This window comes from Diuraphis noxia, unplaced genomic scaffold, assembly GCF_037042655.1.
Source record: "Diuraphis noxia isolate RWA-SAM2 unplaced genomic scaffold, SU_Dnox_SAM2 contig0003, whole genome shotgun sequence".
Taxonomy (NCBI): Eukaryota; Metazoa; Arthropoda; class Insecta; order Hemiptera; family Aphididae; genus Diuraphis; species Diuraphis noxia.
The window spans coordinates 37,913,428-37,926,593 of record NW_028301713.1 but is presented as its reverse complement, the minus strand read 5'-3'; the positions used below and the strand labels follow the sequence as shown (position 1 = coordinate 37,926,593).

The window sequence follows — 13,166 nt, the reverse complement described above, 5'->3', positions numbered from 1 at the left end:
AAGGTCATAGTACAGGTAGATCCTTGGGCCGCCGTGCCGTACCGTATTTCCCGTTGTCGGTCGGACTACTATTGTTATGACTATATGACTGGTATAAATATACTAATTACACGTAAAAATTCATTTTTGCCAATTTCAACCCTTTAAATCAAAATTTTGAAAATCGGGCAATGTGGTGACACTCAGGAAGGCATGTGAAACAATTGTGAAAAAAAAATGGAAAAAAATTAAATAGCGTAGTCACAAAAATGGTACATAAAAAAAGCATGTTTTTTATGTATATAAGGATGATCTACTTTATATAGATCTAATCACTTCCAGTTCTGTGGAAAATAATATTTAAAAAAAAAATTATAATTTTCATATTGTATATTATTAAATGTTGAATTAAAGTTATACTTAAAAATATGTGTAGTTTAGGGAAAAAAGTATTTGGAAATGTATGATCAAAAATATATGAATATATATTTAAATTAAATGCATTCCAATTATTAGATTAACAAGAATATAAAATATAAGTTCTATTTCTTAGTAGATGATTCACATATTATTCAATTATTTGACTCTTTGGTTATTATTTAAAACACAATTAAATTGGTTATAAAATTAGTACATTACTTATTGATTTTGTTTTTAGTTTATTAATCCACGGAATGGCATGATGTCATTGGAAGACTACAACGTGAAGTTGCCAAAGTTTGCTTATGCAATATTAATCCTAGACAAACATATGCTTGAAGATGATCGTTGTGTAAGTGGAACTATTAAAAAAATTAATACTGGTTAATAATTGATAAATAGTAAAATTATTTGATGTTTTTATTTATTAGATTTCAATAGTACCTTCATGTACAAACGTGCACACAATTATGAATGAATACGTAGCTGAAAATAGCACTAGGTTAGTATAAAAACTATTAACTACTATGATGTTGTATAATTATTTTTAAAAATAATAATTAAATACTTACTATATTTCAGTCGGCAGGATATGGCTAAGATCATGCTAGAAGCATTTAACCGTTCGTTGTATTTGTGGTTGTTACATCCACTTGAAAGGCCTAAACATAATGATGTAAGTTAATTGGTTTTTATTTATTTATTTTAACCTTAAAAATAAAATACATAATTGGTAGAAAATAGAATGTTTAGATTGCAATTTTTAATGAAACAATGACAAAGCATTATCATGGAATTATTTGTTTTTTACATAACATAAAACCTTAATAGTATTTATTAATGTTACCAAGTTTAAGTTTTAGACAATGGTAAGGTTTAAGCTAATTATACTTAAGTGCCTTTAGAATTTTTTAAAACTTTTTATGATTATTCTCTATAGTGACTCTATAGTATTAAAAAATTTGAAAAGTTTCTTTATACAAAAATTATTAAGAAGCATAATATACAAGTTATTACATTTTTGCCAATTGTTAAAATTACCATTTTTCATAAATGGTAAAATTTTCAAACTATTTTGATTCTTTTTGAGCTATTTAGCTCTGATTATTTTTCTAATATTATTAGTTATTTTTGGTTAGAAATTCATAAATGTTTTTTCTTTTCATATCTAATATTAAAAACAGTAATAGATTAGTAAAACAGTAAATGATTTTCAACATGTTTTTTGTTAAAAAAAAAAGAAAAAGAAAAGAATGTTCACCGGAAAGTTACGCTAGTGTAGCCATGAGAAATTTTAGATTTTCATCAACTTTTTGTTATTATTTGATTTTCTTATTAGCTATGCTAGTATGCTAAGATAATACAAGGTCTCAGCTCATAATAATTTGTTATATAGAATGATTCATCATTGAATTCAAATAAAACACATCCATCACAACGACATACTAATATACTAGACAACTGCTGTCTAGCACAGTGGTACTCATTTGTCCTCCTTTTTACGTATCAATTTGTATTGGTTTTAATACATTTGTGCATGTTATACTTTTTATGTGGGTGGTATTGGAAAATGTTTTGTGTTATATCTGGTCATGTTTGTGTAGTAATAAAAATTATTTGTACTACTTCACACACTTATGCAAATTATTTATTTATCGAATAATAACTAAAACAACACAACAATTAATTAATAACATTTAAATTGATTAAGTAGTAAATTTGATGACTTGAAGTCCACTAAGTTTTAAAACTAATTTCATCCATTGTTGCAGGTTATACTTACCAATGTTGGTAAATCCATGTGCCATATCTATGGACTTCCTCACTTTCTCCGATTTGTCAGTAAGTATACATTCTAAAATCAAATCCTTATTCTATGGCCAGATTTTTTTTTATTAATTTATGTAAAAAAAATATCTTTACAGTGAAACTGCCCAAATTTTTCCACATGGTGAAGGACAAAATGAATAATTTTGTACCTGATGCTGTTGAATTTATTAAAGGATTTCTTAGGTAAAGTATTTTATATTTACCCGAACTTAAATTAACGAATTACATTTATATTAAAAAGTAATCGGATACACTGTAATTCAAATTTTAAGGTAACACCCAATTTGTGAGTGGAACCTTTAATAAATTACAATAGTAAAATAAAATTATCTTTTATATAAATAAAATGAGTGTAAAATATTAAATATTTTACTTTTTAATATACCTAATACAAGTATAAAAACATGAAATTTTAACAGGGGCTTATGTTTGTTGTTAGATAATTTCTAAATTACATATCTAATATGTGTAATTAATTATTGCTATTTTTTTTTTTTTAGTTTTATAGAGCAAAAATATGAGCATATCTATATGATGAATTATGATTGTATAATGCCCTATGAATATAGAAAGGCATACTATGTGTAACTTTTCCCCTCTTGGAATGATACAGTCTGTCGCAACTAATTGTTGTTCATTACACATACTTAGATAATAGTTTATTACTCTGTACAATTTTTTTTATACATACAATGTAATTTATTTACCTTTTTTTACCTTAATTTTATTACTTAATATTATTTGTCAAGTATAAAATAGGTTACTCTTTTGATATATATATTTAAATTAATATTTATTGTTTCCAATAAAAGCATTTTTTCTATTGTAATAAATACAATGGCTTTATAAGTATAGTACTCATATACCTTTGATTATTATTAACAGTAAAATCAATTGCACAAACTTTTTCGATGGTTTTTTCTTTTTTTTTAAATTTAATTTGGAGTATTAGTGATATTTAAATTAGAAATATTATTTGTCTACATGTTAACTAAGATATATTTGAGTAAAATTATTTGAATGTTTATTTCATGTACGACATATATCTCATTATTTTTTTAAAACATATTGTATCTTGAATTTATCTGTTAAGAAACCAGTTAGTTTGTAAGTTGATTATTTATGATAAAATATTTTTCACTATTCTGTTCTAATTTAATTTAATTTACTATATTGTAAATGAACCTATATCAAATATTATATTCTTGATAAATTTATTGTACCCAACTATTATATGACTTGTGTGTAAGTGTACAAATGTACACCCAGTTAAGAGACTGATATTGTTTTATTTTATTAAAATGTATTTCTTATTATGAAAGTATTCAGTAATTGTATTCGACTAAATGTAAATTTATTTATTTAAAAATTGACATTGTTTACCAATTAAATAAATATGTTATTATCCATGTGTAATTATTGTAAGCGTGATTCATGTTAATATTATACTTAACAGTTATGTGTTATTTGGGGCTGTGTAATATTCTGAAATTTATGATGCATTTGAATATTGATCAATGTTTTTTAATTTGTAAATTACGGAGAATCTTACTATCTTTAAAAATTGATACAACAAGGGATAACTGATCACCACTCATTTTCTTTTGTATGGTGTTGCACCCAAATAATGTACTGGTGTTGTTATATGATGTGTTCAAAATCAAGAATAAAAATTTAAATAAAAGACAAGGTTTTGAAATGTGTATTTTATAAAGAAATCAAAACCATGTTTTTTCATGAAGAGATTCATTACATTTTCAATAGATATCAATTGTCTTGTAAATAATACTTGAAAACTTGATTCTTGAAATCACAAAAATGCCGTTCTCTAAAAGCCGTAATTCATACTGATCTTGGGTTTTAAAAATAATAATTACAGATATAAATTATCTTAAACCGTGTTATTAAATCACAGAATTGACATACGGTATAACAAAAGTATAAATACCTTCTTTGTGGTTTTTATTGTAGTAACATTTAAGCATCTTAATTATACTTAAGACAATAATATTATTGAAGGATTATTTAAATGAAGTATTTATTTGAAAGGTGCGAGTTTTTTTAATTTAGATTTCAATGTTTAAAATTATTGGGATGGAAAAATTGACATAAAATTGGAATAATAGACAGAAATTGAGTGGGCTAAAAAAATACAGAGAAATTAGTCCCTATTAAATATACTACATTGCCACTGGTCACTTCCATAATTAATAAATATAAAGTTATTTTAATTTGTATAGTTGGGAGGAAAATGAAATAAGAAAAAAAACAAATCGTGGTTTAATAAAGCTTCTGCCATAGAGCATAATTGAATCAACAATCAATAATTACTTATCAATTAATCTAGGGTGATTCATGAGGTGTAAAACACTCATTATTTATAAAAACTATTTACTTTTTTCAAATTTTTTTTTCTTCAAAATTTTAGATACATGCTGTTATATATATATATATATATATATATATATATATATAATGGCCCCTTTTCCGAGACTGAAACCTTCAAAGTCAACATTCAGCGTTCGCAGCATCATAATCTATCCAACAATATCATTGTCCATCAACATCATCTTCGTACTAGCACTGGTCTAGACATACACATCTACGTAGTAAGTAGACCAAATTACTTATTCTATCCCCCTCAATCTTGATCAAGAGGCATAGTTATCTGAGGGGTGAAGCTGTAGGATCTTGCACCGGATGCGAAGTGCAACCCAAGAAGTGCCGAAGCCAAACGGTCCACCCAACCATGTGTCGTGGAAACCTAACCAATGATAACGGCGTCAAACGCCAATCCAATCCACCTCTAATAATCATCAATAAAAGTCGAAATCAGACATCAAACATTCTTCCACCTCCTTACACGCCGCACTCCAAACTATTATCAAAAATAAATTTAGTCATCAAGCCGATTTAAAGTATATCATCGGTCGAAAAAGCCGTAAAATAATTCAATTCACCACTTCCGTCTTCCATAAATTCTAAGTCTTCAACACCAAACGTCTACAACCAAGCTGCAAACACCATGCAGACAAACTTTGCATAACAATCAAAACCCTTATCTTCTACAAGCCAGAAGGAAATTGAAACTCTAGTCAATATAATTGAAGACGATTACCGTCATTCATCAGATTATTCAAGCAAAGATGACAACCAATTTAATCATTCTAATTTTACCCAGGTATAGAAAAACATTCCAAAAATCCCATCAATAACTCTCAAAGGCTGAGTTTGGAGAAAAGTGGCGGGAAAACTTATGGCTAATATTCCAGAAAACTCAATTGAAGCAAAATTCTTTGTCATTGATTCCATAAAAATTTAGTGTTTTGAAATTGAACTATTTTGAATAGTCCAAAAATATTTTACTACATCGAACACAGAATACCATACATATAGCTTCTCTGACTAAAGAACATTAAAAATAGTTATAAAAAATCTTCTTGGGGAAATCACCGACACTGAAGTTATAAATAACTGATCAATCTAGGGTACACAGTAACCAATGTGAAATAATTTCACAAAAACTTCTCATTCAGATGGTTGTTTAAAAAACAGTAGAAAACAATGGGATCTTCAACCTTCGTTTACTGCTTTTCATGATATTTGAAAATAATTAAAATCAATATAATTGAAAGATATAAATTAAACACACCAGTACAATACTACAATTGCCAACAATTCAGCCACTTAAACTTACAAGGCTTACACTTTTCTGAGGTTTATTAAATGTGCTGGCCAACAGTTTTCCTTATGAAAACTCCTGAAGAAAAACTAAAGTTCACAAATTGCGTTGGAAGCCACACAGAAAATTTCAGGAAATAGCCAGCTATTATGCAAGAGGTACTGAAAAGAGAAGTCCACTCAGACTGAAAATACTAGGTCAAATCTATCATAAGAATCAAATTGAATCGAATCTAACTTACCAGAATCAACTAACCTCGCCTTCATTCAATCAAACATAAACTACGCTGCTTGTACTAAATCTAAAGACATCAATTCGATTTTCAGCCATCCTTAGTAGTGCACATTTAAACTCAAATGCATCAACATAATACCATCTTATTAAACTGGAACGCCAACGGACTAAAAAATAAAAGAAACACTACTAGCCTTTCTTACTCGTCATAACTAGGGAACGGATTTTATTATAATGAAAAAATTAAAATATGTACTTATTTTTATTGAAATATGTAAAAAAAAAATTAAAATTTGTAATAACCGCTTAACAGAAAAAATAAATATTAAAAGTAATTATAAAAATCTTATCTCTTATCTAATTATTAAAACAGTACCTACGAAACTACATATTCTCTAAGATTTAAAAATGTTTAATAGCAGCGATTTGGTGGTAAAATATTTTTGTATTGACTGAATGAATGTTCCATATCAACTGACGTAATGATAGTATACTTCATATTAACTACATCAAGTAGTGATGTGAAGTTGGCACCACATCTTTGAGCTACAAACCTCCAACCTCAGCAAATATTTTGCAAATTATTTGCTAAAATTTGCTAAACAATTTTTAAAATTTCATACTCACTCAATCCACGCAAAAAACATTTTTCTCTTAGTGGTGCCAATTTCACGCTGGCACCACAACTTTGTGCTACAAATCTCCAATGGTTAGATCCACCCATGCTCCAACCTCATCAAATATTTTGCTAAAATTTACTACTACTAAATTAAACATACTAATTAAAAATATTTTAAATATAAATTTAAAATTTAAATAGGTTAATCTATAAAATTAGATAAAATTCAACCTAAATTATACATAGGTTTATATGTCTTTTTGACAGTTACAAAATATTAAACAAAATTATTATAACTATGTCTTTAAATCGATAAATATCATATCAATTTCTAATAAACTTAAAATTAAAACACAAGTTACTGTTTTTTATAACATAATAATTTTAAAAATCTTACGTCTGTAAAATATAAATTACAATAGTCAATATTATAATAATAGAAATATAGTAAAAAAGTAACAATAACAATAAACACTTTCAAGATTTTGGACCTTTAAAATCAGAAACATTTCAATTTGGAAATTGTTTTTTTTTTATTATTATTTATGAATTAAAATAAGTAAATCATTTTATAAAAATTAACATATTACAAACAATTTTAATTTTATAATTAATTTTGAATGTAAACAAGAAGATGAGGGCATATTTCTAATTTATAAAAGTTTTTAATTACAATGATTTTCTTAAATAGATCATTATGCATTTTCCACTTGTTATTTGATCGTCTAATGTATGTAACGTAATGATTTGCATTATAACCAACAGCACCATAAAATGTATAACTGAAAAACCAATTACACTTTAAATAATAATGATAATAATTTTAAATAATTTTAAATATTACATAAGTAGGATATAAAAGAGAGTTCAAACACCGCATCCCGCTGACCCCGCTGACCCCGCAGACCCTGATCCTCCTGATACCTGATCCCACCGCCACCACCCGCCACCGCCGCCGCCGCCGCCGCCGGTCACGTACGTACGTGACGTATATCCTCGCCCTACCGCCCGACCTCCTGATACCTGATCCCACCGCCACCAACCGCCACTGACGCCGCATCCCGCATCCCGCATCCCGCATCCCGCATCCCACCTCCCGCATCCCGCATCCCACCTCCCGCATTCCGCATCCCGCCTCCCGCGTACGTGCGAGACATATATTACCGTTATCATTTATTATGTTATCACACCTTATCATATTATTGTTATCAGCGACCGAAATTTTCTCAGATAGCGACATTAGTGCGATTATCGAGAGAGCGTACATGAAGTTGTTGAAGGAGGAAGAAACTTATACTAGTAGAGGAAGCGGGTTTACCTTAGAAAGTATAGACGGGTTATTGTTGGCGGTATATAAATATACACCAATGTCCGGTTCGTCTTATATTCAGTTGCCGGCGTTTATCGAAAATAAGCGAGCTACCATCAACCCTCAAAACACGGACCAGGAATGTTTCAAGTGGGCTATATTAGCAAAACATGTTGTAGGAGAAAATAAATTTCGTGTCAATGAAAATTATCGTCAACACGAAGGAAAATATAATTTTGATGGTATCACCTTCCCGACACCTCTTCACCAAGTAAAGATTTTTGAAAGAAATAATCCGAACGTGTCTGTCAATGTTTACGGCCTCGAAAATAAGTTTCAACCACCTAAGAAATATCCAACATACGAGGTGTACCCGCTACGCGTAGTCGATGAAGAGAAGGCGAACCATTTCGACTTGTTGTCGGTGACGGACGACGACAACACACACTACGTGTTTATATCAAATTTTTCACGACTTATGAGACATCAAAAAACTAGACATAACGGCCAAGTTGTTTTTTGTAAGCGGTGTTTCACGAGTTTCGACAATCAAATATATAAACACAAGTTGAGCGGGCAGGAGGCTATGAATCAGCATAAACTAATATGTGGAATACATAAGCCCATATTACCGGTGATGCCGAAAGAAGGTGAGTGTCTGCAATTTGATGCGTGGAAAAACACAGAGAGACACCCATTTGTCATCTATGCTGATTTTGAGACACTGCTAGTTAAGAAGGACGAAGTGAAGGGGGGAAATACGAAGATTGTTCACAAACATGAAGCGATGAGCTATGGGCTCATTGTGAAGGCGAGTGAAGATGTACCGACAGAGCTATTAGCGAGACACGAGATACCAACAGCACCAGTTATCTACCGAGGAAGTGAGAGTCGACCTGATGTGGCAAGACATTTCGTCGATACCGTGACGGATATATCGTTAAAGATTGAAAAATTACTAAAGACCAATATAGCCATAAACATGTCCGCGGATGACGTCCAGGCTCACGAAGCAGCAACGCATTGCAATTTATGTAAAATAGAGTTTAGCCCACCCTCGGAGATACTATATCGCAAGACAGCTGACCATTGCCATCTCACAGGAAAATATCGTCAAGCACTTTGTAATGTATGCAACCAAAAATTGCAAACACAAAACTTTGTGCCGATATTTTTCCACAACTTGTCCAACTACGACGCACACCTGATAGTCACAGAACTTGGTCATGACACCCAAACTATAAAAGTAATACCCAACAGTGAGGAAAAATATATTTCGTTTACGAAATATGTGTCAAGCAAATTTTCGATTCGGTTTATTGATACTTTCCGTTTCATTGCAACGAGTCTATCTTCACTCGCTAAAAATCTGATAACACCAGCTCTTGAAAACTTTCGAGAAACCGCCAAAGTATTCACTGAAGATGATATGCCGCTCGTGACGCGGAAAGAGGTGTACCCGTATGAGTACACCGATAGCTGGGACAAGTTGAACGATAGGCTATTACCACGGAAGAGAGACTTTTACAGCACATTGACTGAGTCGGGGATAAAGGAGGAAGAGTTCGATCACACCAAGGAGGTATGTTATACGATTTGCGCTTATTTAGATCTATATTTTAAAATTATTGTGTTTACAGGTCTGGAACCACTTCAATTGCAAGACTTTAGGTGATTACAGTGATTTATACCTAAAAATCGACGTCTTACTGTTGGCGGACGTTTTTGAAAACTTTCGCGATGTTTGTATGAGGACTTATAACCTGGATGCCGCTTACTACTTCACTGCACCCGGTTTAAGTTTCCACGCAATGTTGAAGTATACGGGTAAGAAGTTGGAACTTCTGACAGATTACGATATGCTCTTGATGTATGAGAATGGTCAGTATATTATTTATAAAATATGAATATAATAATAATATTGTATTTTTTTTTTAGGTATCCGTGGTGGATTGGTGCAGGCCAGCATGTGGTATGCCAAGGCCAACAATGCTAAGACACCTGGTTATGATGAGACGAAGGAGAAATCGTGGTTGATATACCAGGACTGTAAGTATAAATATTTTATTTTTTAAAAATATTTTATAACTTTTATAAACTTTATAGGTAACAACTTGTACGGATGGGCAATGTCTCAATACATGCCGTATGGTGGGTTCAACTGGGTTGAACCCAACTTGGATGGTTTGGACGGTTTGACAGCAACATCGGATATAGGACGGGTATGTGAAGTAGATGTATCCTATCCGAAAGAGTTGCACGATAACCATAATGACCTGCCTTTCCTACCACAAAATAGTATACCGCGTGGATCAAAGGTACGAAAACTGATGGCTACATTTGAAAAGAAAACAAACTACGTTATACACTATAGAAACCTGCAGCAGGCGATTAAAAACGGTTTAATAGTTGAAAAAGTAAATATCTGCATTTTATAAGATTTCAAACAGGTTTTTAACATTTCTCTTATTTTTTATAGGTACATAGAGTGATACAGTTTAACCAGTCTGCGTGGTTGGCAGATTACATTAAACTTAACACTGAGATGAGGAAGAAGGCTGGTAACGATTTTGAGAGGGATTTCTTTAAGCTAATGAATAACGCTGTATTTGGTAGGTTACTAATAAACATTCTAAACATATAAAAACATTAAAATTTTACTTTGTACAGGGAAAACTATGGAATCAAAACGCAAGCAAATGAAGATGGAGCTAGTATCGTGTGAGAGGAGGTTGCAGAAGTTGATCAATAAGACTACATTCAAGCACTGTACTAGGTATAATGATAATCTCAACGCTGTGGAGCTAGAGAACAAAATTATTAAATTTGATAAACCTATCTATATCGGTAAATATACTTTAAATTTTCTATTAGTCACTATATTATATATTATATTTTGTATAGGATTTGGTGTACTTGACATTTCAAAGACCCTGATGTACGACTATCACTATAACGTTATGAAAAAACACTATGGCGATAAAATCGAGCTGATGTACACTGACACCGGTAAATTAATAAATTTAAAAAAAAAAATAGTGATATATCATTAATAATAATAATGTTATCGTAGATTCACTGGTATACTACATTCAGACCGATGATTTTTACAATGATCTGGTGAATAATTCTAACTTGCTCGATCGAATGGACACGTCAAATCTACCACAGGACCATCCGTGTTACATTGCTGAGAGAAAGAAGATTCCCGGGCTATTTTCTGATGAAACAGATGGGCACATTATGAGAGAATTTATAGCCCTTCGAGCAAAGTTCTATGCATACATTTTGGATGATGAAGAAAAAATCAAAGCAAAAGGCATCCGAGGTCATGTTATTGAAAATCATAAAAAGTGTTTATTCGGTGAAACTGACTTCGATTTCTACCATCAAAATTTCTCCATTCGATCATTCAATCACCAACTTAATACTATAAAGATGAACAAATTAACTTACAACAGTTTTGATGATAAGAGAGTGGTATTGGACGATAAAATACATACCTTGGCTCACGGCCATTTTAGAATAGAGTAAGTTAATACAATTGTATATTTTAATTTATCTTATAATATTTTTAATTTTATAGGGAAGATGAAGTTTGGCCGGAACTCGACTCTGAGGTGGATGCTGAAGGAGTGAAATGGAGTGAACAAGATTAAGATTTAACGAGAGCGCTTCTTCATCATACATCTACCCTAACTTAACCTGTACATATTTGTGTAACATATAAACTTGTAAATACTCTAACCTTTTTGTAACCATGTAAAAATAAAAAATACAATGTTAAAATATAATTACGTTTATTAAATATAATGTTTACAATTTTTAAGAATTATTTACAAACCACTTTCTTATAGCAAAAACTTTATAAAATGTACATTGTTTTGGATTAAATTCCATATGAAAAATACAACAAGGTAGAGTTTCATCATCACATATTTGATCCAAACGAGGGCAGCCCAAGTCTTCAATGTTGACGAGTGCGACGTGTGGTATATACTCCATAAGAACTTGTTTTTTCTGTTCGCCTTTGACGTAAATGCATCTGAATTTTAATGAATTCAATATTCTACCGACTTCTTCATACTCTATGTCACCGTATTCTATAGATAGTTGATGATAATTACGTTCCAGCCACTTGTTAGTTTTACGACTTTTGTTATCCTCTATGGATTTTGAATGTTTAAAAATCCAGTGTTGGGTCGTCCAAGTTTCTGTGTCTACTATAGACATTTCTTTAATCATGTATTTATTGTTCAAGCCAAGAACGTATTGCATGTCCAAGATGGCTAAAGACATTATGGCTTGTCTTTATAATAAGTTTCTATAGTGTTAAGACGGCTCAGTATAGCTGGTATTATTTTTTTAATATCATCTATACTTTCTTTGATATATTGTAATGATACTTCGCCTCTTGTCATATGCTCTGTAATCTCTATGCACGTTAGTTAATTCTAACTTTTCTGTTTGTTCCTCTTGAAATAGAATAGATTTATGATTTTCTTCAAGTAAATGCTCAATTTTATCGAGTTTATTCGAATACGATTTAACAACTTGTTCGAGATTTACTAAAAATTTATTAGTTTCACTAGACTGAGAACTACCAAACACGTTCATGTCTACAGCTAGACTGACACTATTTTCTAATGTCACTTGTATTTATCCAACTATTGTGTGTATTATCGAACCCGAGCCATTTGACGAAAATTTTGTCCCCCTTCTTACGTATAATTTTCTCTACTAAATAATCGTTAGGATAGTTTGTTTTCAATATTTCTTCTAAATAAAAGCAGCCAGCAATTGGTTTTCCAGTATAATCTTGTAGCTGATAAGTAGTAGGTGATGTTTCATTAATTTTAACAATTTTAAATATTTCTGTAGACCAGCTAGGCAAATAGCCTTTTGCAAATACACCTTTATATGTGCTTACACGAATGTTATCACCTACGTTAAATTTAATTTTTTGATTAATAATTTTTCGTTGTTTAATTTTGACTGACGTAGGATTAGCATCAGCTTGTACAGGCGTCATTCTTATAGTTCTATGTTTTGAGTTGTTGTACTCGTTAATCAATGAAGGTAAAATAGAAATC

At 30.8% G+C, this 13,166-nt stretch overlaps 2 protein-coding genes across 12 annotated transcripts in view; both read left to right on the top strand.

The window, feature by feature from the left end:
- LOC107168075 (uncharacterized) overlaps positions 1-3,645 on the top strand; it is a 64,820-nt gene extending 61,175 nt beyond the window's left edge. For all 10 annotated transcript variants that reach the window (XM_089222567.1, XM_089222563.1, XM_089222566.1 and 7 more), the window contains 6 exons: positions 638-751; positions 831-901; positions 982-1,075; positions 2,172-2,241; positions 2,325-2,412; positions 2,730-3,645. In XM_089222567.1, coding sequence (XP_089078693.1) covers positions 638-751; positions 831-901; positions 982-1,075; positions 2,172-2,241; positions 2,325-2,412; positions 2,730-2,817 — 525 coding nt within the window. In that variant the 3' untranslated portion in view covers positions 2,818-3,645. The remainder of the gene's footprint in view (positions 1-637; positions 752-830; positions 902-981; positions 1,076-2,171; positions 2,242-2,324; positions 2,413-2,729) is intronic.
- A 3,825-nt stretch (positions 3,646-7,470) lies between these two features.
- On the top strand, positions 7,471-11,905 carry LOC149057313 (uncharacterized). 2 transcript variants are annotated; one of them, XM_089224470.1, is made up of 9 exons: positions 7,476-9,655; positions 9,714-9,954; positions 10,012-10,122; positions 10,180-10,490; positions 10,553-10,685; positions 10,744-10,920; positions 10,978-11,082; positions 11,147-11,603; positions 11,660-11,905. In XM_089224470.1, exons 1-9 carry the CDS (start codon positions 7,943-7,945, stop codon positions 11,730-11,732), a joined length of 3,321 nt encoding a protein of 1,106 aa, XP_089080596.1. In that variant the 5' UTR covers positions 7,476-7,942; the 3' UTR covers positions 11,733-11,905. The 2 variants fall into 2 exon arrangements, with proteins under 2 accessions (XP_089080597.1, XP_089080596.1); XM_089224471.1 differs by lacking the exon at positions 11,660-11,905 and having other exon boundaries at positions 7,471-9,655; positions 11,147-11,607.
- Positions 11,906-13,166: the final 1,261 nt, after the last annotated feature.